The 25274-nt window shown below is 39.7% G+C and overlaps 1 protein-coding gene across 1 annotated transcript in view; it reads left to right on the top strand.

Moving 5' to 3' along the window:
* Nucleotides 1–4478: 4478 nt before the first annotated feature.
* Nucleotides 4479–25274, top strand: part of arhgap39 (Rho GTPase activating protein 39) — a gene marked incomplete at both ends in the record, with an annotated part of 28161 nt that continues 7365 nt past the window's right edge. The window contains 7 exons of the mRNA XM_079245625.1: nucleotides 4479–4489; nucleotides 4752–4868; nucleotides 15886–16302; nucleotides 20300–21584; nucleotides 22742–22906; nucleotides 24055–24240; nucleotides 24602–24815. Coding sequence (XP_079101751.1) covers nucleotides 4479–4489; nucleotides 4752–4868; nucleotides 15886–16302; nucleotides 20300–21584; nucleotides 22742–22906; nucleotides 24055–24240; nucleotides 24602–24815 — 2395 coding nt within the window. The remainder of the gene's footprint in view (nucleotides 4490–4751; nucleotides 4869–15885; nucleotides 16303–20299; nucleotides 21585–22741; nucleotides 22907–24054; nucleotides 24241–24601; nucleotides 24816–25274) is intronic.

Here is a 25274-nt window from a genome sequence, read left to right as displayed (position 1 = left end):
AACCAAATAGTTAAAATAAATAGCAACAAGAACTGACTGCACTGGTATCACTATACTTTTCCTGAGTACCAGTGTGTTCCTGTTTTGCATGGCTGAGGCTTGCAGGTCCCTCATGTAGTGAGCAAGATGGGAGTGGTCCTGTAATAAGCCTGCAAGCTGCTTCTGTTTGAATGTGATCATTTCACCTTGGTTGAAAGATCAGTATAATCATATGAGTTGTTGACATCATGAGAGGGAAGCAGGTGATTAGTGTAGACTCCGCAGTCTATTACGTATCTGTAAATCAGGCATGTTACGATAGTTGCAGGCTAAGCCTGCTCATCAATGGATGTTTGAGCAACAGCTCTGCGGTCAACAGCCTATAAGAGTGTGCCATGTACTCCTGTACATGAATAGAATGTAAAGTTTCTGTCTTTGCGGCACTGATACACAAGTTTGGGTTTCCCTTTTCTTCCAACACCAGCTTCATCAGAGCAAATTCAACTGTCTGTATTGAAGTGGTACAATGTAAAGCCTGCTGGAGGGACCAGGATTTTTTCAAATGCCATCAGTTCTCAAAAACTACCTGATTTCATAGGATACAAACTGTAGTTATTGTTGATAATCACTTCTAGTTGAAAATAAAGTACAAAATTGCAACACAACACATCACTGGACTTTGTGGAGATTTTGGTTGTCCTGACAACCAGCTCTAGATGTTTTGAATAACTTGTGTAAGAAAGTTGTGTTTATCTATATTACAAACGTTTATTTTATTTTATTTATTTTTTGACACACTTAAGTTAGCCAGTTCCAGCAATGCATTTTGGCCAGAAGCAAGGTGAAAGGGCACAAAAGAGTGGCTGTGCAGACAGGCGGGCCACTGCAGTGTTTTGGTAGACATGACTAACTGTTCCAGTAGGGGGCGACATGGACACAGACAGGGCCGGAGGAGCAGGCTGGGAAATGGGTCATCAGGGAGAAGGCTGGGATGCAGTTTGGACAGTTGGTGCAGGGATCCCTTAGAGAACCAGCCAGGGAACAGGTGGGACGAGTGGGGGTAGATAAGGCTGGCATGCAGGCAAGCACATTGGGCAATGACCACTTCAGGAGTCATACGAGATGTAAACTGGCATATAAGACATGTCAGCAAAACCTGCCACAGAGCTGGTGAAACTAGACAAGTACTGAAACTGATGGTTTGCAGTCACTGGACCAGGGGCTGGCTTGAGCTCTGCAGCATCAAAACACCAGGACAGACCTGGAAATTTAATTTCCACCAATATCACAGTAAGACAGTATAGGTTCTCCAAAACAGATGCTCAGCTCCAGTTTGCATGGCAGCAGTGGTGAAGGTATTGTCTCATTTCTGACACCACTGTCACACTATCTCTAACAGCATCACAACGCCCTGAATTTTACATATCACTTTAACCATGTAAGAATCACCAGCTGCACTCTAGACTAAACAAACTCCAAATAGTTTATTACTATAAATGTCCTCTTAGTTTGTTGAAGCATTTTGATCTGTGTACTGAGTCTTAGACTTTGTCTTTCTATTCCAGCTTTATTCATCCATTTTCTTTACCTGGTTAAGGACATCATTCATCATCATTCTTAAGGACATCATCATCTGAGGTTGCTGGAGCCTATCTCAGCAACCATTGGGCAGGATGCAGGGTGCACCTTGGATGGGCTGACAGTTCATCAGAGAGACAAACTACCCCTTACACTCACTCACTCCGTGGTTCAATTTAAAACATGCATGTTGTGGGCCGTGCGAGGAAGATGGAGTACCTGGAAAGAACTCACACATCAACCAACAGAGCTCCACAGAAGGCAATACAAGGTCAAACAAAATTTGAACCGGGAACCTGCTTGCTCCTAAATAACTGTGCAAACCATACCATAAGGTGCAGCTCCTCTTTTGTTTGTGGTATTTTTCACCTAAAATTGGAAACAGATAGGATACTTGACCGTTAAAGGAAAAACTTGATTTAGTTCAATTAAGTACTCCTTTGTATCTCCTTCTGAATGAGCAGCATAAGAGTTACTGTAGAGCCCAACTTGAAACACCTTGTTTTGCACTTATCCCCTGCAAATCTTGGCAGTAAATCTTGTCCTTCCACACCTAGAATGAGGCTGAATTTCACTGAGATATTTATCTTTATGATTCACCTCTGTGCCAGACATATGCAGTACCTGGCGGCAAATTAATCAAATCTTGGGTTCTAACAAAAAGAAATAGGCAATAACCTTAATGTGTTTGACCTTCAACGAATTATTAAACACTAACTGAGCAGTAAGCGCCAGCGAAAGAGTAAACATTAATGTTTGTAGACATATCCTGTGGTCATGTAAAACATATTCCTCTGTTTTAGGAGGGTTAATTACTGGTCTGCGTTAAGCAAACAGAACAAATTATGTGGTTAGGACATACAATATTATTTGCATAAGGACTGTCTATTTTTAGCTGAGAAAAAATGTGATCAAAAGATAATCTTGAGTGACAGTCAACAGCAAAACTAACAGCAGTGTTAAAAGTTAAGGAAAGAGCATTTCCACACACACATTGTGAAGACAACTTCAAGTATAAGACTGGGTTTGTGGTGAAAACCTGCCAAGCATTGTGAGGAACATTTGTCTCTTTATCAGTGACTTCCATCTCCTCCTTTGTTCAGGTTATTTTACTAGCTAGGTAACTGATATAACTAGCCATTTGTCAGCCTGCATCACATTACAATTGCCTTGCAATATATCCTGGTGAGGTAAATCAGCAAGTCAGTGTCTTCCTTGCATGCAACTTTATATCATCATGTAAAGGTGGTGATCTGTATCTGTTTGATGTTCTGGCTGAGGGGATTCGGGCCTGCAGAACATCAGCAGGACAGAGCGACTCTCTGATTGATGCTTCACTTAATAGTAACTTGTTCAAATAGCTTTGAAGTTTCCTCTGGGTCGTCTTCCAAAATCCCATTGAGTTTTTGATGATGACTCTAAATGTCCTGTCTTTGCTGCAGAGTTTCAATCATTGCAGCATCCCTGTGTGCATCAGTTTAGGCTTTCTTGTTGTCAATCCAGACAGTGCATAGATTCTTATGTCTGATCTTACAGTCTTGAGTGACAGTTCCGTCAATCAGTAGCTAATGCTTTGCTTCTCTCGTGTTACTTAGAATCTCCCTCTGGGGCCTGCTCACATATCGAGCCATGCGTGTACTAATTTTTATAGAGTTTGATGGCTGAGAGAAGCTCACATGTTGTACAGCAAGGGTACATTTAATTTACACTTAGAAGCTGGTATTTCTCTTACCCTTTCAAGGTAACCTTTACTTTACTGGTTTCAAGCTGAGCCTCTAATCTAGTCTCTGCAAAGAGGTCACAAGTCATGAGACCTGGTCACAAAATGCAGAACTTTCTCCATTCAAAGTAAATCAGATAAATGTACTATAACATAAGAAATAATACCATAATAAATCATCATTTGTAAATGTGAGGACCTGATTGTGATGGGCTGATGGATCAGACCTCATATTAAAGAGGCTGAGTGTCATTGTCAGTCCAATCATTGGGTATCTTCAAACATCAGTGAGGTAACCTAATCAGGAGTGTGTGTGTGTGTGTTACTGTATCAGCGCGGTGATGTTGATGCAGTTAGATTAGCTGCCACCTTCTACATCCTGCCAACATGGTGAATATGTCCCCTGAAATCTGTGTTGAGCAGGGATTTAATTACTCACAAAGATCCTACAGCTTCTTTGTAGTCCCTGTCATTTAACACGAGCGCGTTACCACAGAAAATGCTTGTGACCTTTTGAGTTAAGTTAGGCTGCTTGAAATGAGTTCATACCGGACGTTAATTAGTTTACTAAATAAATTAAAGGCAGATTTTCGGTGGCGTTCAGTGTAATTGAATTTGCCTTATTTCTTTCTGCAATACAGAGTAATATTGTCAATCAGAGCAAATCGGACTAATTTTAACACATATAATCTTTATCTGTTTTTGTTTTTACAAGGCAAGAAAGTCTGTGAACGCCAGGTGCATAACAAAATAACAATTTATTCAAAGTTAATATAATGTACTAGCAATATGTATGATTTCTGTTAGTATTTCTCATTTTGATAAACAAAAAAGTACATATGCCAATAAATAAAGCTCAAATTGGAAGATTATATCAAATTTTAAAAAAATTCCACCTAAATTTGATGCAGCTCCAGGTGATGTATGCGATGACTGGTTCTGAAATAGTAATTTATTACATTTAAAACGCTTTTGCTGCCTAAATCGTCCACGTTTAGCAGTTTTTCTATGTTTGACAGTGACTAAGCTGCACGAGCTAAAGGCTTTGTTCTGAAGGACCATGCCGGAAGCTGTGTGGTGCTTGTTGGGCGGTGACACGTGTCTGGAAGGAGTGACTCGGTGACTGCGGCTACCGCAATTTCAGCAACATGGGAGGCGTTGTGGAATTTACTCCTTAAGGATTTTAATAGCCGTAGGGAAAATGGCAGAGAGGTGAGTCTAACGAAATGCTCGTGCTGTTTTCCAACTCACCCTTGAACTCGATCACAGGGAAAGGCACGAGCCAGGAGCTAACCGTGGTGCGTTTGGTGTCCGCGCGGACTAGCTAACTCGCCGCTGTACGATCTTACCTTTAAACGTTTTTTTTTTTTTTTTTTTTTTTTTTAAAATCCAGGAAAAATGCTCGTGTTTGTTTTTTGGTTTTCTGCCCAGTGACCGAGTGTTTGCTGCTGGGTTTGGGTGTTTCTTCTCATAGATTTCTGCCGAGGTTCAAAGCAGTGGTAGATGGTAGTTCTGTTGGCTGGCAGAGGAGGAGGATGGTGGTGGTGATGCTGATGGTGATGCACCTGTCGGTCTCAATTGCCACCTCTTCGTAGGAAAGCAGCCTAACCTATGTTGCCTACTTATTGCTGGCAGCACATTGACTTCAGAGCCCCGCTAGGCTCAGGATGGGTCTTGGTTATCCGGATCTCCCAGGTCCTCTCTCGCAGCATCCCTTGTCATGACGGATGGAGGCGCCTCCCTTGTAGAAGCGCTAGGAGTGGAACAATCCTGTTGCCTTACTAACACGATCTTATTCAACGTTGCTCTTGCCATATAAGTGAAAATACTAACTAGTTTGTGTGTGCTGCATCACCAAATCCCCAGATCATCCAGCATCTTGTCAGCCTGGTCAGTAAGAAATTCTCCCTGATGACCAACCGTGTTTGAATCAGTGGTCTGGGATTCCTTTGATGGCCATGACTGAAGATGAGGGTAATATGGAGAAAGTGCACCTGCATGCCGGATGCTGCAGAGAGGAGTGGTGCTTGATGAACAGTCAGATGGTGTAAAGATGTTGATAAACCTGTCCATGTAAACTTTACAGAGAATGGCAGTTTCCTCAGCAGAGAGCTCAGAGGCCTGGGTAAATAATTGATGTATGCTAAACGCATGTTGCTGGGGTCATCTGGCCTCATGTAAATCAGCCCAGCAGGTGTGCTGTGTGGCTCTGGAGGATTATTCAAATATAGATGTGTTGGTCATAGTGCCACACATTACAGGCTTCATTCACTCATTCAGAGGTATGTTGAAAATGCATCATCACTGTTGCGTGCAGTCATATTTGATGACTGGTGTCATATGGTGGAGTGGATCAACACATCATCAGCTTGTAGTGTCTGGTATAGCTAATTAATGACTAAAGAGGATTCCTGGATCTGAACACAGGCCTGTTCACACAAACAGGCATTCAGGAATATGCCAGCTGTATGAGGGAACGACACCACCTGCGGTTTCTTCCATGTTGTAATCTGCTATTAACACTTGAGGGAAAAGGAGCAAGAAAAAGGGCAGTAGTTTCAAAAACCAGACTCAGGCTGATGTGTTACTTGAGGCTGGTTGGGGGAGGGTATGAACATTGTTGTATTGAGTTGGGATGACAAACTAGAATAATTTGAAAGTCAAGATTAAGAGGTCATAGTGCTATAGAGATCCCTCAGATCATGAGATTTAAAGTTATATATATATATATATATATATATATATGTATGTATGTATGTATGTATGTATGTATGTATGTATGTATGTATGTATGTATATGTTAACGATATATGTTGGGGAACCTGTGAAGGAGAGGGTTTGGAGGATCCAGATCACTTTGGCCGTGCTCTCTATTGGAGGGCGAGGAGACTGTTGAAGTCTTTTTTTCATTTTCTAGAAGATGTAGCAGAAGGTGATGAGTGTTGATGTTTGACTTTCTTTACTTTATGTGAAAATGATGTGCAAACATGATAAATGCATGTCTGAAAAAACAGTGATATAGTTATCAAGTAAACTGATTTGTTTGAAGTTGATTTATTTATAACAGCTGCAGTACTATGAAAAAACCCCAACATGTTTTATCATTTAGCCATTAGAGTTTAATGAATTATTTTAATCTTTAACGTTAAATCTCCCATTTATCATTTCATGGAAGTAGCTTCAAGGGTGGAAGTAACTAAAGCAACTAAATGAACCTGAAGAGACAGAAATGCTGATAAACTAATCACGGAATTGTGAAATAAAAATGGATTAAAACAAATTGACATGTTTTAGATGATGTTGAGAGCACTTTCCTAAAATGATACCTGGTAGACTTTGTGTTTCAGGTGATAAATGATGAACTTATCAGAAGGTCAATCATAAGTATTTATATGAATGTTTTATAGTCAGATCAGAATCAAAGTCTTTTCTAATGAACCACTCATTTTTCAGTTTACACCCATTTCCTCTGAACCATATATTTTCATTGCTTCCTTTTTTGTCACTTTATTTTTATTCCATCCATCCCTCAGATTACTTTGAAGTTGCACAAACTGCAATGTAACTGGTTTACTTGCAGTAATATGCTAAAATGCCAGTTAGCCATGTGTTTATCTTACAGTTGTGGTTACAGAGAAACAGTCCTGTAATGCTGTAAGGTGCAGAGAGCTGTCGTATTAATGAGCTGCTTTTCAACCACAGGTTTTGACAAATAAAACAGAAAAACATGTGAATGACAGCAGTTTTATTTGGGAGTTGTGCTGAATTAATATAGACTCACATGGATGGAACTTTGGAGCTTCTGCAGAGCACCGAGGAACTTCTGAATCTGGTTAAGAAGGCTGTGATTCGGAGCAGTGAACAGTGAAATGATTGTTTTTCATAAATTAAGCTCGAAGGCACAAATAAAATAACACGTTTTTGTGTGTAGTATGGACTGGCTTTGTGTTAGCTGCATTCCTGGTTGTTATGTCTATGGAAATGCTGAAACTCAGGAAGAGCTCAGAACAGGTGGAGCAACAACTTTCACTGGGTTTAATTCACCTAATCTAGCCTGAACTTCAAACCTCAGTTGATCTGTAGAAGATCTAGGGCTAAAATGATCCTTAACCTTCTGGAAAAGTTCCCAAACCAAGCTAGTTAAGGTTTGGTGTTGTTTGTGGAAATACAGATTTTGGCAGGTTAGTCTGATGATCCTGATTACGGTTGACTTACTACTGTCATTTTGGTTCTGTCCTGGTATCTGGTTAACTTTCACATCTTGGTTTAATATTTGGTAGAATATCCTTTGTCCAGATTGGTGAGTTTTAGTCTATACCTCATCACATGACAGGGCTTTCTTCTTCATAATGTCCTCTCTCATTATTTAATTTGCCCAGTCTCCTTCGGTCACCTCCAGATCATGGTGGTATTTTATCCCTTACTTCCTGTGCCTCATCTACTTTGTATTGACTTCTGTTATTTGTATGGCTTATTACTGTAGTGACATGAAGGATTGTTTTTGTACCTTACAGGATGTTGTGCAGAGTAGGAAACCTCATGTCATTGTATGCTTTAGTATGGAAAGTCAAAAAACAATACAAACAAAAAAGAGGAAATGACACCAATGTGTCTTGGAAATATGACGTAATTACTTATTTTCCTGTTTTTTTGTTTTTTTTTAAATCTTTTTTTCTTAAAAAAATCCTAGTCATAATATATCCAATGAAACAAAAGGAGTGACCAACCCAGACTTGTCATGACAATGTGGGTGGGATAAGTTAAAACCATGCAGGTTACCATCTACCTGTGTGGGTCCAGTAAGCAGCTAACACCCACCACTTAGCCCGTTGCAGTTTTTTCAAAAGGAACAAGTGTTCAGAACTTGACAACCCTGAATTATTGTGGTAAATGAGATTAAAGCATTTGGGGGAAAAAGGCTGTCACAAGTATGAAACTTTAAAATAATCAGAATTTAAAATTTATTTGTCTGTGTTTTATTTATCTGTTTATTATTTTGGGACCATGAAAGATTAATTTTAATTAAGCTCTTATCATATATTATTTCATACACACATGGACAGAATTGTTGGTAGGCTTCGGTCAATGAAAGAAAAACTCACAATGGGCACAGAAATAACTTGAATCTTATAATAGTAATAATAAATAAAAATAATATCAAATTTACCAGTGAAAATCAGACATGAGTTTATTTTTTTTCTATATGTAATTCAATTAAAGCACGATTGAAAGGCAATGTCTGGCTTTAATTTGTTCAATTTCATAGAATTTTTATTTATTATTACTTTTGTCAGATGCAAGTTATTTCTGTGACCATTGTGAGTTTTTCTTTCATTGACTGAACGGAACCAACATTGTTGTCCACGTGTGTAATGATCCCTTTGGTTGTAAAGTTGGGTATTGCAATCTTTTTGTTTGTTTCCTGGTAATTCATGCTGTTCATGAAACATTTCTTTGAATACCAGTTCTGAACTGCATTAAATGGTTACATTTCTTGCTGTCTGTATAGAATAACTCTGTCAGTCTTGACAGTGTCCATCAGCTCCTGTCAAGCTTGTACTAAGACGCTCATTTCCAAACTTCAACAGCGGCCAGTCATTGAGAATAACTCGCAGCTGCTGCTTATTTTCCAAAGGGTGGATATGAAGATGATTTTTCAGATTAACTTTCTGCTTCAAATCTGTCAAATCAGCCTTTATAATTTCATGGAATGTGCTCACACTGTGTAGCTTAATGTTCCACATCAGCTGCATGGTGTTTGGCTTTGAATGTTAAAGGTGCAATGTGAAACAAAATTCAAGGTCAATGATAGATAAATATATCATTAAAGACTGTGTTTCTCTTGGTATCTAATCTCTTGACTACTGTTTTTATCCCTTTAGAATGGGCCATTTATATCCAGTCAAGAAAAATTAAAACAGGAGAAATACTATCAGTGGTGGTGATAGAAACATGTTAGTCAAAGGACAGCTGCTGGCCTAAAATAACTCCAAGGTAAGGCCATCCTCACTATTTGCATTATGAGACAGTGTTTTCCTGAGTTCATGAGCTACAAAGACAACAAAGGCAGAACATTCAGCAAATCTAGCTTTTAGTCTTTAAAACATCTTTATAATCAGCCCAAAAGATGGGTTTAAAGAGAGACTTCAAGGGTAAGAATATACAACAGAAAAATGTAGACACATGAGTACAGAAATTAACTTTATGTTGCTGCACCCCAAGTTAATTTCTGCACACAAATCTGTCCTAATGTGTGTATTCTTACTCACAAAGTCTCTTATTAAACCTGTCAGTTGGGCAGATGGTTTCAAGCCATTCAGGGTGAAAAAAAAAAAAAAAAGCTGAAGCATTGCATTAAGATCAGTGCTGCTGTTTTCCATTGGAAGCTCCATGCTGCTGGTGACACACTGGTTCCTTCACTTTGCCTCTCGGTGACTGCTGAGATGATGAAACTTTTGAAGACATTATTTCATCTGTCACAGTGTGCTCAGACATGAAGTTGATTATTTTGAGGGAAAAAAAAGATATAAAAAGAAGGCGAGACTTGTGAAGGGGAAGAGCCACCAAACTGTATTTGGTCCAGAACCAAATACAGTTTCTGATGAGTGGGTCCGGAAAAGCAATGAATGCTATTGTCCCCTAAAATCTGCCTCATTAATAACCTGAAATGGCTCTCACCTATTACCTATGATCAGAATAAACCCTAATCCGATTCATACCGACAATTGCGTGGTTTTATCTATGTGATTACTGTTGTCTTTTTTTTAAGAAAGAATAACTGTAGAACATGCCAGGAACATGCTTCTCTCTGGCCAACAATATAACACAGCTGTACTTTGACACAAGTTGGATACAAGAGGGAAGACTGAGAGGAGTACCAACAGGTTGCAGAGCAGAAAGATCCAGCCAAGCTGGGTGAACAGGAGTGCTGAGAAGGCTGCATGTTTCCTCCATTACTGCAACATATTGTCTTCATTACTTTCTTACTTCCATCACTTTAGCATGTTGTCAGCATCATTTAAGTAAGCTGCTTTCATCACTTTTACATGTTTCCTCCATCACTTTGGCATATTTCATTTATCAGTTTAAGGTCATAAAGTGAATGTGACCCAGCGTAGAGCTGTCAAACTCTTTCTGCTGCTGCTGGACACAGATTGCTGGTGAGTACAGGCCAGGCCATCTAAATATGAAAGAGAGCAGGGATAGCAGTGTATTGATGACATTGACAGCTGGTGGAAGAGGAAGAGGGGGAGTATTGACAGAAAACACACATGTATACAATTTCTGCTTGAGTGTGTGTCTGTGTTCCTAAATGTTTCCATTGGTTGTATGATAAAGCTCACTACATTGTTAAGTTAATACTCTCTGGTTTTAGGATTGAACAAATGGCATGTTGTGTGTTGATTAGTAAGCTTCAGATTTGCATTTATTTGTATTTCTCTTTGTTAAAAGCTAAGCTGATAAGCTGTACTGTACAAACATGACCTGACAGTCACCAGTGAAATGGCAAAGACACTGCCCATGTCCAAAACGGTGGGGGTTGAATGATTTTCTGCTGATTGTATGACTAGAGATGGAAAAAATACAACTAACCAATTTCTGATTATTTACAGAAGCATTAGTGAAAGAGGAAAAGTTAAATTACATTGAACTGCTAGAAGAAGAGCTAATATGGTTAAAAAAAAAGTATTTGTTCTTATGTATCTGTATGATAAAAAAATTAAATGGATTTATAACTTTTCTGAGCATTACATTAATTTATGTTATCATCCAGTGACAAAAGCAAGCTAAACATATCACAAAAATTAAATCAGAAAAACAAAACAAACAAAGCATCCACAACAGCATAACACTTCTAATGTTTACTGAATCATTCTGTTAGTAAGATGTTGTGTATTGTATGATGCCTGGTGCAGAAAAAGTTCAGATGATGAACCAATGATGCCGTCAACTCTTCAGATATGTGATAAACCTCCTGTAAGCAGCTGTTAGGGGTCAAGCAGTAAGGAAGAAGGACACTCAAGGTTTTGTTCAAAAATGATTTTTTTTTTTTTTACCCCTACAATTGAAAAATTCTGTTTAAATAAACAGACTGATATAATAGGACAATAAGATATAACTAAACTAAAAGAAATCAGAACTAAAGAAGTCAAATAAACAAATGAACATAGAGAAACTGACCCCCTGAATAATCAAATGGGGGAAACTTAAATACCAGTATAGCATAACTAACTCACAATAAAATGGCTACTACATTTTGAACAACCAGAACCCCAGTATAATGTGTGAAATGGTATGTATAACGTTTAGACTTTTAAAATTGAAAGTGGAAATATACTGGTGGTGTAGATGTGTGTTGCTGGCCATCACAGCAGGGTAGAGAGATATTGATGATTGTCCTGCAGTTTTCCCCCCCATCATGTTTCTGTGATGTTGCACTGTGTGGCCTTGCATATGCCAAACCATGAACTATGAAGGTTTCCCCTAAAAAAAGACGCAAGGGTTGTGTGTGGTCGTCCTCCTTAGTCTCCGGAGGTAATGGAGCCTGTTGGGCCTTTAAAGAGATGACTTTGGTGTTAACAGCTCAGGTCATCTGCAAGGTACAACTCCAGGACTGTGACATTGTGACAATGTCCCAGCTGCACCATCAATTAAAAGGATCATGTGATTGATCGCGTGTGTATGCTTGTTATCTGCCACCATCGCCTTTTTTTTTTTTTTCCACATTGAGAATCCGGTTTTAAACTTTTGATCATGCTATAAGTTGTTCTATTTCAGACCTGCATGGTGCTGTTTCTCCAAGGTCATGCTTGATGCTGACTGGTTGTTTAATCAGAAAGTTCTTAATTACATTCTCCCCTGGTCTCTCTTTCTATGGCTTTACTGAAGTGGATAAAAGATGCTCCATTTTCTTGGAATGTCCACCAAGCCAAACTGCCTGAGAGAGAAATGTCTCTTCTGCACAATTAACTATATGTTTCTAATGATACGGTACGATTCGAAACACTTTATTGTCCTCTGAGGGGAATTTGGACTCAAGTGCTGTTAGCTGCCTTGACAACATCAGCACACTCAACAAAACAATAAGAAACAGTGTTAATCTACAAACAAGCATTAGACACGCAGTAGAAATCTTAAATATTTTGCACAATGCCCATTTGGGGTGTAAATTTTGTTTGTGGATAAATAGTTTTCATTTCTGTGTTTTATTTCTGAAGCATGACTCCTTTCACATGCCTTGTAAAGTTTCATGTGTTGACATATTTTGGCTGCTTACCTTCAAGAGAGAATTCCCTGAGACTGTACTGGAAAAATGGGAAATGCTTTAACTTTTTATGACATCTGGTTGAACTGTCAGTTTAAGTCATGTTAGCTTCAGGCAGAGAAAAGGGAAATCTGATAATCTCAACAAAAAACTATTATTTAGAACATAAATCAGACAATGATAACAATTGATAAATGATGAATTGAACTGCTGTATGAATATTTTTTGTCACATCAAAATATTATTTTTTGACACACAATTTTCCCATTTACTCTACCCCACAAAGACACTTAGAGTCTGGACTTTCTGCTACTTTTGAAAACTATTGAAATTCACTAAAAAACTTCAGTTTAGATCCAGGAGGTGGTAAATGCTCTAAAAATGTGTTTCCTAAACCATATTCCAGTTGGAAGAGCTGCATCTTGCTGTGAAGCACTGACAGGGAAATGGAGCCAGAACCCATCAGTAATCCAACTCGCAAGAAAAATCAGGCAGCTTTGTCTGGCTGAGGAAGAGACCTGCAGAGGTGGGAACTGGATCCTGTCATCTGCAACCAGAACAGAAACATTTTACCTCACTGCCAACATGAAATTAACCTCACTTCGCAAAGCAAGCAAACACCATTAAAAAGTATGAAGGTATGAGAAAATATCTTGAAGTCTTAAACAAATCTAGTTTTGACAAACTTACAATACAGCCAAAATCAGAATTTTAAAGCTATGATTTAAGGTTGTATTTTTATTTAATTTCCTGTCATCTTTATTCCAGACACATTGGTCCACATCAGCAATAAAAAAAAAGTAACATATCACTGATGTTTGTAAAAAAAACAAACAAACAAGCAAAAAACAACAGATTTTAAGTGTTTATGTCTACATTGGGAATATGCAGAATGTCTAGCGCACATAAAGAAGAGTTAGCCATCCAAACTGGGTCATCTGGAACGCCAACACATCAACCAATTATGGGTAATTAATCCTACTATCTCCGCTTTGGATCTCCCTGTTTTACTGACCTGTTCTGCTCTGTTTGACAAGCATTTACTCTGACAGCTGATGTATCACTTCTTTCTATATTCCTTCTCTTTCACCAACACAGGCTTTGATGCTTAACCGGGTTCTGATTACAGAGCAGTGCTAATTTACATGAATGGAGCAGTCTGCGGGGTGATGGAAAAGTCTGGAATAAAAATAAAAAAGCCCTCACACTGACACAACAAAGGGAAAAAAGTTGTGAAGACACACCTTTAAAAACTTTCATGCTGCTCTCATATTTCTGTTTTAATATCTGGATATTCTCAGATTAGGACCAGTTTAATATCTAATTCACTGACTTGCAAATGGAGCTGAATAATGGTCTTTTTCGGACAAATGCATTATGAATTGGCAAGGACATTTTGGCAGCGTTTGCACTTTGGTCGCTCTGTCATGCATCAGCTGTTGGTACTGAGGGTGATGTGGGATCTTCCTCCATCCACCGGAGGAGAAGAGGATGAAGCCTTTAAGCTACACTGTCAATAGAGCTCAAGTCAGGGTGGATCATGAGATTCAGATTCAGCAAGGCCTCTATCACTACTTTTCTTGTTAACCAAGCAGCTTTATGTTTAGTACGGACAGATTGTTGAATAATTACTGGCAGGGCTTTGTCAATATCTGGACCAGGGCAATGTTCAAAATAATATAAGTGCGCCAACACAGAAGGATAGCCAAACACTAAACACTTTGAGAAAAAATCCTTAAACTAGGCTTGATTTTATTTTCATGAATACAAATGCATGTATGGAAGGAAAAAAAGAGGGAGCTATCCATATTAAACACATCATCATATGACAAAGGGCTGGATTCCCTGCTTCTGTTTATCAGATCTTAGTTAATGTTTTCATTCTCAGTACTAGTTTTAATAACATCTCTTCAATTCTAACCTGAACTGAACATAAACTTCACTTAATTTTTTGTTAAATGTTAACACCACCACTGAGATGGTTTATCAAACCTGATCACAGTTTTTTTTTGCTCTACAAGGCTCTTTGGCTGAAGCTAATGATAATTCCTTTCTTAATTAATCTTCTGCTTAATCTTTTGATTAGTTGATTATATCATGACTAATAATATGACTAATCATGACTAATGGCTAATAATATGACTAGTTTTTGTTTAGCTGTTTTAAATGTTTTTTTTAATTTGCCATTTAATCATAAATATAATGTTCAAGGACAAGATTTAGCAAAATTCATTGTAAATTCCAATTTCATTTTAGCCTAACTAATAATGCAAAGATTCATTCTGAAGCAGTCATCCTATAGTTTACATACCCTTGAGAACAACATTAATTACTACCTACCAAACATAAAACTGTAAAGCACCAATAAAACCAGATACAGAGAGAGACATGGAGGCGTTGGGAAGCACAGTCATCGATCGAACCTGTATAGACTAAATTATAGTGTTTGTGATTGTGAAAAAAAAAAAACCCTTGAAATTCTCTTTCCCCATGGAGGTCTGACAGCAGGCTAAGAGCAACCTGAACCTACATGGAGGTTATGATGAGAAACCCTCCAAATCCAGAGCCACAACTTCACTCGTGTGAAGTTTCCATGATAATATTCAACTTTCATTTTCTCTAACTGTCCATCGTGTTAAATAAACCTGAAGTTAACATTCATACAGCTGGTCAGAGTCCGTTGGGGCCTTAGTGGCAGGATTTGCTCTGGATTTATTACAGAAAGCATTCCAGCAGCTTTTTTGGGATTTGCAATATTTTTTATGACGATTATCTTGTTTTCATTACCAAGTATTCCTCTACGTCACACAGAGGGATTTTTTTTTTCTACGTTATTATTTTGTATGATAGATTTCTTGAGAACAGTCAGAGAAATCATCAGAACTACTCTTGTATTTATTTTATGTGTTCATTGCTGTTAGATCTGCTTGTAAACAGTTATGGTGAGGAAAGAGTTCTGCAGCTCAGGATGTCTGAGAGCTTTTTCCTGATTATAACCCAAATAACAGGGTCAGCTGGTTGATAGACTCAGTGTATGTAAGCAGTTAGAGGTGTCTGCATTATCTGACAAACCACACACAAACCTCCTGGTCATTAAATAACCTCATGAAATGACCAAAGCCCACTCGTGTCCATCCATCTCTCAAAATTGTCTTATTTTCCTGTCTTGTCAGTTCTTCTGAAAAAGTCATCAGATATTCATCTATGTGTTTATGTTTAACCCCTAACCCTCTAACCCAGGATGCGAATGCAGGAAGCTTTTCTCATTTTGTTTTACACAGAGGTGAAGATCCAGTCTTCTAGACTAACATTAAGTTTCCTTTTGAACTCTTCCCCCCTGCAGGTTGGAATGGGTGGAAATCATTGAGCCACGCACAAGAGAGCGTATGTACGCTAACCTGCTGACGGGTGAGTGCGTGTGGGACCCTCCGCAGGGAGTTCGCATCAAACGGACTGGTGACAACCAGTGGTGGGAGCTGTTTGACCCCAACACGTCACGCTTCTATTACTATAATGCCTCTACCCAGCGGACAGTGTGGCACCGGCCACAGGCATGCGACATTATCCCGTTGGCCAAGCTTCAGACTCTGAAGCAGCACACAGATGGGACCAACCCTCGTCCTACAGGTGGAGAACGAGGGAGAGTATCTGCTGACAACAGCCCGGGACGTAACAGTGGGGTCAGCCGAGAGGGAAGCACCTCCTCCTCTCTTGACCAGGAGCTTTCTGAAAAACAGAGCAGCAAAGAAGAAGCAGACAGGTAAGGCTGCTCATTTTTTGTTAGACAAGCAAACTGATTTTCACCAATATTGAGCATTACACAGCACCCAAACACTGTTCACACTCAGGTCTGATAAGTCCAATGCCAGAGCCTGAAGAAATCTAATGTCTCCTGTTAATTCTTGCATTTTGGATCAACCAGAGACTTTTCTGAGAATTTCGGGAACAGCCCAATTATATATTTTAAAAAAAAAAAAAAAAATAGTAGTCCAGTTTTGAGGTGACAAATGCATGGAATGGTTTTTCTGCATCAGTCTAAGACAGGATGTTCTTAATTTTTGTTGATATAACATGGGTATAAGAAAACGGTCCTAGAAACCTGTTTTATATATGAGTCAAAGGACAGATCCTGTTCTGTAAAACTCCAAGGTTCCTCACAGTAGTACTGGAAGCCAAGGCAAAGCCACCCAGGGTAATTATATAGCTAGACTGTGTCTTCCAGTATGTTATTAAGTATGTGAGAACCAGAAGAGAAATGAGGAACTAAACCCTCAGTGTTTATTTCTAGGTGGTACAGTGTCACCTTGATGTCATGCTGTCTGCTGACATGGACAGAAAATAGCGTTTTTCAGTCAGATGTTCAAAAATCATTAAAAGCAATGTAAAGTCAGTTAATCAGCAGCAGTTCTGTGAACTCTATGTCATTAAAAATTCATTTAATTAGAATTAAATTTGATATAATGATATCTATCAGTAGAGAATGACAAGATACGTCAGACTGTGTTGCATGGTAGAATGAGATGCCATCATGTAAGTATTGATTCCCATCACATCCGGCTACTAACATTGTTGCCTAGTTAGGCAACAATGTTACTTCAGTTTTGTTGGAGCTAATACATCTGTTTGAGAAAGGATTAGATTATAAAAGGAATAGGAGGGAGAAGATGTACATTACGGAAAATAAACAAAATGCTATTTCATGCTGCTGCTGACTATAAGATCTGTTACTTGTCATGCCTGTGTTGTACTAAAATCTAATCCTCATGACTTCCACCTGGCCTTTTTGGCCAGTTTATCAAAACTAATTTAATTATTACACTTCAAAATATATTGTGTTTAGTTTATAAAGGCAGATGTAGAGGTTTTATGGTCACGATATTGATTGATATGTTGTGGCATTCTCCCTAGATGAGCTGGAAGAAGTGGAGCTTTTCAGCCCGGTCCACCCTTGAATTCATGGCAGGAGATGAATAGATTGATATATAATACATGTGTTTTAATATTTGAACAAATTCAAATCTCATACATTTAAGTTTCAATTCATAGAAATGAGCTGCATGATGGAGTGGGGGTTAGCAATGTCACGAGAAGCTTCTTGATTTGAACCACAGCTGGGGTCTTTCTCAGTGGAGTTTGCATGTTCTCATCTATGTGTGTGTTCTCTCTGTATACTCTGGCTCCCTCCCATAGTTTAAACACTTTACTCTGTAGAAAACTGCAAATTAATTGCATGTGTATTCATTTTCCAGTCTGTTGAAATTTAGCTTAAATTGATTATTTATGTGTTTATGTGTGAACTAGATATGAATTATCTAATTTCATGTCTTTACAAAATGAGAGAAACCCGAGAGTAGAGACAAATATCAAAATAAACAACAGAAGAGAAATTAGAGGAAAGACCACAGCTAAATGCTGCAATAACATAGAGAGATGAAGATGGGCAGGACATGTTTATTAATTTAAGAAGTCACATGATTAGAACAACTCAGGAAGCTGTAGATGTAAAAGGATGGATAGATAGATAGATAGATAGATAGAGTGAACTTGGAGGATGCAGCAAGTTGCAGTCCATTTAGCAGCAGCTCAGTAAGGTTTAATCCTTCCATCATTGTTCATCTCTCTCACACACAAACACGCATATTAACATTCACAAGTAAACACACTCACACAGCAGCAACCATTGAGTTCAGGTCCGGGGGACCACTCTGAAAGCTGTTGGTGGCCAGTGCGGCAATCGATTTCACACCTCCCTCCCTCTCAGCCGTTCACCTCTTGTTATGTAGCCCACACGACCCTCCTCCTCTTTCTCCTCCTCCTACTCCTCTTTCAGCTGTTCTGACCAGCAGAACAGGGGAACCTGTTTGCTGAGAGGAAGACTGAATGGAAGGAATGAAGGAAAGGTCTGTTGCTGCATCAGCCTTGTTTTAACCGTTGCTAAAATGCCCATACATATAGTTTTCTCTTGAACCTCTTCTAATAACTTTGAAATCATTTATATGTTTGTAAACTAGTAAAAAAGCAATTTGTTAGTCTGCTCTTATGTCATCTTGTAAAAGATCAACACAACAGAGGTCATTTTCAGAACACAGATTTAAAACATACAGCATTCAGAATTATACAGTCATGTCTGTGGTCACTCGAAATGCGTTGTGATTTATTTCCTGCTTAATTTCTCCCACATCTTCATGTTTTGCTGTGATTTTTCTTTTGGCCGCAGCCTTTCTATCCAGAGTGTGTTGAAAGCAGTGGGAGCTGTCTGTTGTGAATCTGTGCGACTACAAAAACATCATGGTTCGACTCATTGTTGTCACTTTACCGTGTTTGGTTTTGTCTCTGTGCTTTGCATTCAGTGTCTCACACAAACAGCAGCTTTCCCACAAAAATGAGCAGAGTGGCAATGTTGTGGATCATTTAGACATCCTCTGTGTATGTGCACATTTATGTACAGCTAGCAAGGTTTGCATCAGGGGATCAATCACAATGATGTATTTTAATGATGTTGAAGTGCAAAGCTGAGCAGGAAGTAAAAATGACACAACAGAAAATGAATGCTAATCATTTGAAGTCTAAATAAATTAGATCAGTATGACTGTCACATCAGTAAAATGTGATGATCCAGATCTGATGATATTTAATGTGTGTTTTGTTAAATAAATGTACAGATGTTTTCTTGAGTCTTTTTCCCCAGATGCAGCTGTTATAGTTTGTTTTTGTACCAAAATAAAGAGAAAATAGTAGCAATTAAAGCTGCCATCGTGATTACCGGTACTCTAAATATCTAAAGTCAAGTTTTGTCCTGGCGCTCAGATAATGTGATAAACAAGTTTCAATTAGCCTATTTTTAACTCAAGCTTTTCATGTGGACATAAACATACAATTTATGTTTGATGCTCCCCACTAACTTTGGGAGAATGATGACAAATAAAAGGATTACTTCAGATCATCAGGAACAAGTTGGAGAAACCTGAGTGGAAGTCTAAGAGAGGCATATAGTCCATCACTGTCCACACACACACACACACATCTTTTTTTCTTTCTTTATCATTTATTTAAGAAATCTGATTGGTCAGAAGGTGGAACTTTCATCTCTGCTTATTTCCTATCTTAACTTCCAACATCAGTTGCCATGGTGCTTCATGATACTGAAAATCCAGAGCCCAAAGTTATATCCATAAAACTGATCCTACTTTGTATTACAGATCCCTCGAGTGGTCAGGTTTGAAGAGCAGCTTAATCATCTGTATTTTACTTACGAGTAACATAAATGTTTTCATATATCATATGACAGGCATACCTCAAAGTGTTGTGGACAGCTGCTGGACAGCTAACAACAACCCTGCCCAATTATTCAGAAACTTGCACTGATCAATCAGATCAATAAAACCACATACAGGTGAAGTCAGTGACACTCATCATCTTGTTATGATTCAGTGTACTGTTTCTATTTGGATCTACTGCTAACGTCCTTGTATCAGTCATTCCAGATCACATTTACTGGCTCCATGTCATGTCGTGACTGATCAGAGCTTTGTAGCACTATGAGAACTCAGTATTAGGCAGGCTTTCATAATGTTATGACAGATCAATGTAAATGAAACCATCATATTTGTTTTTACTCTCCGACGACCACATGGGATTATCCACTTGGACAAAGACAGTTTAGTTAAGCCAAACAAACAGGTTTTAATGTGTAGAACTGAACTCATGTCACTGGTCTCTGGTATGCAAATATAAAACTGTTTCTCCTCTCTTCTCAGGACTTCTCCCTTCAGGTGGAACACTGGTACCAAGGAGCGAATGCTGATTAAGGTGACAGACCGAGAGCCAAGCTTTTTGGCTCATCAGGGAAATGGTTACTCTCCGTGTGACCCTCCAGCTGCTGGTGCTCCCTCTGGAGGGGGAACTGCCACACGAACCCGCCATTCCTCTGGGGGAAACCTCCCTACAGAAGCCGATGGCTCCCCAGTTCTTTACGCTGACCGCCGGCAGTCTCCACTTCTAAAGCGAGCTGAACTGGGCTGCCCAGGTACCCCTCGGCGGCCTTCAGCCGACTCCCAGCCTCCGTCGCCCCGCTATGCCTTTGAACCACCGCTGTATGAGGAGCCGCCTTCAGAATATCAGCCTCCTCCAATCTACGAAGAGCCCCCCACTGACATGAACCTGTCTGACTCTTGTTCTTTTCATGGCTCTGGAAAGTCACCTGCCCGGAAGTCTTCAGTCCCTCTCTACCACTCCCCCAAGCAGAGTCCATCACCCTATGGCCATCTAGTTCTGACCCGGCAGAAATGTCCAGAAAAGGCTCAGAGTCTGGAGTACAGTCCTGTTGGAAAAGAGTACGTCAAGCAGCTGGTGTACGTAGAACAGTCGTCCTCCAGCCCCCGCTTCAAGACAGCTGACAGGCTACTTCGATACGGCACTACTGGAGGCTATGGTGGTTCATATGGGGGGTCCTATACTCTACAGCATAGCCAATCTCTGATCCGAGACCCCCGCCTACTCCTGGAATACAGTGGGGAAGGTGGAGAGAGAAGCCAGAGGTTGCTTTATGAAGACTCGATATCCTGGACATCTACCCAGACCCATTCACTCTCCTCCTCTACAACCGGCCCTGGGACTTTCTCCCCTGGTGGCAACCGCAAACGCAAGAGCCGAAAGCCATCTCTCCCCCAGGAGCTTGGACGCTGTGGGGATGTGGAGCTCACAGGCACAGCGTCAGAAGCTATGCTGGCCCAGGCCAGACTGGCATGGGAGGCCCAACAAGTGATGAGACAGAGGAGCAGTTGGGACTCCGGGCAGGGTGGGGGGCAGGCCCAAGGTGGAGGGTCCAAAGACGGCTATGAGAGTGATGGGGCTATGCCTCTGCCGTTACCAGGACCAGTGGTTAGAGCTTTCAGTGAGGACGAGGCTCTGGCACAGAGCGATGGCCACCACTGGAAACGCAGTACCTTTGACCGGCTCGGCTTCCCTCAAGCCCTGCTGGAGAAAAGCCTCTCAGTCCAGACCAACCTGGCCTCCCCTGAACCTTTCCTCCACCCCTCACAGGTAAGCTTCTTGTTTGTAATTTTTTTTTAAGAAAGACTGGTTGTTGTACCAAGTGGATGTGCCTTAAAATAGCCATTTTCTTCAAAGTCAGTGGACCAACAATGTTCACCATTCATCTCTGCACCAGAGAAGGTTCTCTTCACTTTTTTACTAATGGTACTCAGCAGATAACATTAGTCAAGAAAATATAAAAATAAAACACAAGCATCCAGAGACAGTTTTATATTTGAAATTAAACTCCATGTTGTGTTAACAGTGAAGCTTTGCGTTGTTTTAGTGAGAGAAATGAACTGATACGTCTCTGCCAGTTGCAGAACAGGACATTTCTCCTTCCTGTCTGCTTTGGCTTACACTTTTCCTCCCACTTTATCCATTTTTAAATTCAGTGACGCAACATTTCACTTCAAAGCTGAGGCTGTGAAGAGGAGCTCTTCATTTACAGAAGAGAAAGAACAACAGAGCACACACTGGACAGACTGTATCCTCCATTTCACATGGTTGAAACCACAAGCAGGATCACAGCAGGGAAAAATGCCAGAAAATCATTCATTTGCATATATTGTTTTGCCAAAAGGTAAAACTAAATATGTTAGCTGTATTAGTGTGTTCTTCCTTTGCCACCATCCAAAGTTGGGATGAAAATATCTGCTCATCTGGAACTGCATTTTTCATCATAATAAAGCTGTTTATATGCAGATGCAGATGGTTGCTGCATGTTCATCTTAACATAGACAATAGGATGTAAGATCCAGTGAACAGACAGCGGTATTTCTCTTCAAAGTAGCTGCAGAACATTGAAAATTAAGAACTGGTTTTTAATTTGGGCTTGTGTGATTAATACAAAGCAAAACGAGGAACTGAGACAATCCCTTGAGATCAGGTTGAGTTCCTGCTGCATCAAAATTTAATACAAATATGCAGTTTCATTTAAGTGACTTATCATGATGAAAGGCATCAATTCAAACCATTATGGGATCAAATAACCATAAATGAGGGATTTTGTGTTAACTGAGGACATGAATGTTTGTCTATTAGTCTAACAGTTCGGTTCAAATGTGTCTGAGGTACCGACTCCATCTTCACTCTTCCTGTACAACATCTGCACAGAAATGATCTAATATGTTTCCTGTCTCTCCCTCTCTGACTCCATTTACCAGTCGGAGGATCTTGGAGCCTGTGTGCAGTTTGAAGCCAGTCGGAATGCCAGGAATATGATGCCCAGTGCTAGCTGTGGCATTTTCCAAGAATTCAGCTTGAGAAAGCCCTCGTCCGAGACTGACATTGAGAACTGGGCATCCAAGCACTTCAACAAACACACACAGGTATTACAGAAAGGAGATTAATCACTTCGCCCTGTGGTGATCCCAAACCTGCATGTTTTGTTGGTGTTTCTGACCAGAAGTCCTCTGCTGGGTCGTCTCATGTCACCAGTGTCTGAACAAAGAAATTGGCCCTTGAACACACCACAAAGACTTTAAACTGCCAGGCAGGACAATCGGTCTGCAGCTGTACAAGAAGATACAGCATACCAGAGCAGTAGTGAGAACAGTATGTGAATAACAATCAGTGAAAGCAAAAGATTATTTAAAAACTAAGCTTGAATTGAATGAAGCAGGTATGGAAAATAGAATGGATGGATATAAAAGAGCATGTGCTTTTCTAAAAGAAAGGCTGTTAACAAAAACAAAAAGGCCTGTTTACCTCACCACAGTCTAACATTCTTCAAAGTTAAAGATGAAAAGAATTAAATGCATGACAGTAAACAGCCTAGAAGCTTGCTTTTTTCTGGAGTCATCCTGAAGTAAAACAAGCGTACCCACAAGGAAGCAATGATGATTTAATTTTTCAGCATCATATTTGGCGCTATTGGTTTGATGAATCAAGAGCAGCAGACAAAAAGGAAATGCTTGGTAGTAGAAGGAGTCTTGAGTGGAAGAAAAGTGTTTAAGCATAAGTTTAGGACCCCTGCATTGCAACACTAAATCTGAGAAGAAAAATAAAAACAAAACACTAACTGTGACAACAGAGCAACACACATATGTTGAATTATAACATATTTGGATGCAATCAGCAATTTTGTGAGTGTATGTTAACAGTCTTGAGGGAGAGCTGTTAAATTTAGTTTTTGTTTGTGATCAAACAAAAAACCTAAACTCAATTAAAGACCACTTAATAGCTCCATTCATAGAATTGATCCCTTCTTGAGTTGTATTTAGCTGAACAAACATATATTTAGTCCAACAATGGTGGAAAGTTACACACATTTAAATCACAGGAACAAATGCTGTAGATGTGCATGTTGTTGCCTTAGAAGCCACCAAGCATCGTGCTTTCTGTTGAACACTGATTACGATTATAACAGGTTTTGAAGGAAGCACAATGGTAACCACTCCTCACCAGATCTTTCCTGTCTTTCTGTCTTTGTATGAACTTTTTTTGTTTCTTTGTTCATTCCTTCTCATTCTTAAAGGGCCTGTTCAGGAGAAAAGTGTCGATCGCTAACATGCTGGCCTGGAGCAGTGAGCCCATTAAGAAACCAATGATTGTGACCTCAGACCGCACAGTGAAGAAGGAGGCTGTGGACATCTTTAAGCTCATTCAGACCTACATGGGGGACCGTCGTTCTAAGGCTGACCCCAATTCTGTGGCTCTTGAGGTGTGTGGACAGCAAAAACTGTTTCCTAATGTGGTCACGAGTGTTGCTACACTGGCAGATATCAGTTCTCAGTCATCAATACTTGCATCCACAAAAGAAAAAAATTAATATTACTCTAATGATGAAAATTTGTGTGTTATAAATGAGAAGAAATGTATAGTGTAAACCCAAATAGAAAAACGGAATGCTTAAATTACTAGAAAGACCTTTTAAGGTAACAAAACATAAGTTTTCAGTCTTAAACTCTGTGTTTCTGACTCGTTTTGATGGCACACTGATGTTTATTATGCACAATCCTAATCGTAACCCTATCCTGTAATTAAAATTTTAATTCAAAATGCTGTCTGCTTGTCTCTGTCAGGTGGTGGTGAGGGGTTGGAGTAACCAGGGTCTTCGTGATGAGCTCTACATTCAGCTGTGTCGTCAAACCACAGAGAACTTCCGATATGATAGCCTGGAGCGTGGTTGGGAGCTGATGGCCATTTGTCTCGCCTTCTTTCCACCTACTCCCCGCTTCCACACCTACCTGGAGGGCTACATATGCAGACACATGGACCCCCTGAACGACACCAAGGGTGAGGGAGGAATGTACATTGATGCTCTCAAAAGTGCTTTCACACACAAATTCTTCCTATCCTGTTAACAGAACACATTTCTCCATCACCCACACACACACACAGACACAGACACACACACACACACACACACACACATACACACACACACACACACACACACACACACACACACACACACACACACACACACACACACACACACACCAGAATGAATGTGAGGCTCAGTAACTTTCTGAAGGACACCTTGACACAGGAACATAGGATGTGTACATTGAATCAACTGACTGTTTGATACCGTCATCATATTCAGATCATGAAATACTTTCAGCCATTTTTAAATTAATACCTGTAGTCCGGACAGGATTAAAAGTGCAGAGGCCCCTGGTCCCAGAGTGTTTCAAGGGCCCACTTCCCCACAACACCATTGTAAAAATTGTGAATTATACACTGTGAAAC

Source organism: Telmatherina bonti (assembly GCF_933228915.1).
Source record: "Telmatherina bonti genome assembly, chromosome: 8".
NCBI lineage: Eukaryota > Metazoa > Chordata > Actinopteri > Atheriniformes > Telmatherinidae > Telmatherina > Telmatherina bonti.
This window is presented reverse-complemented; position numbering and strand designations above follow the sequence as displayed.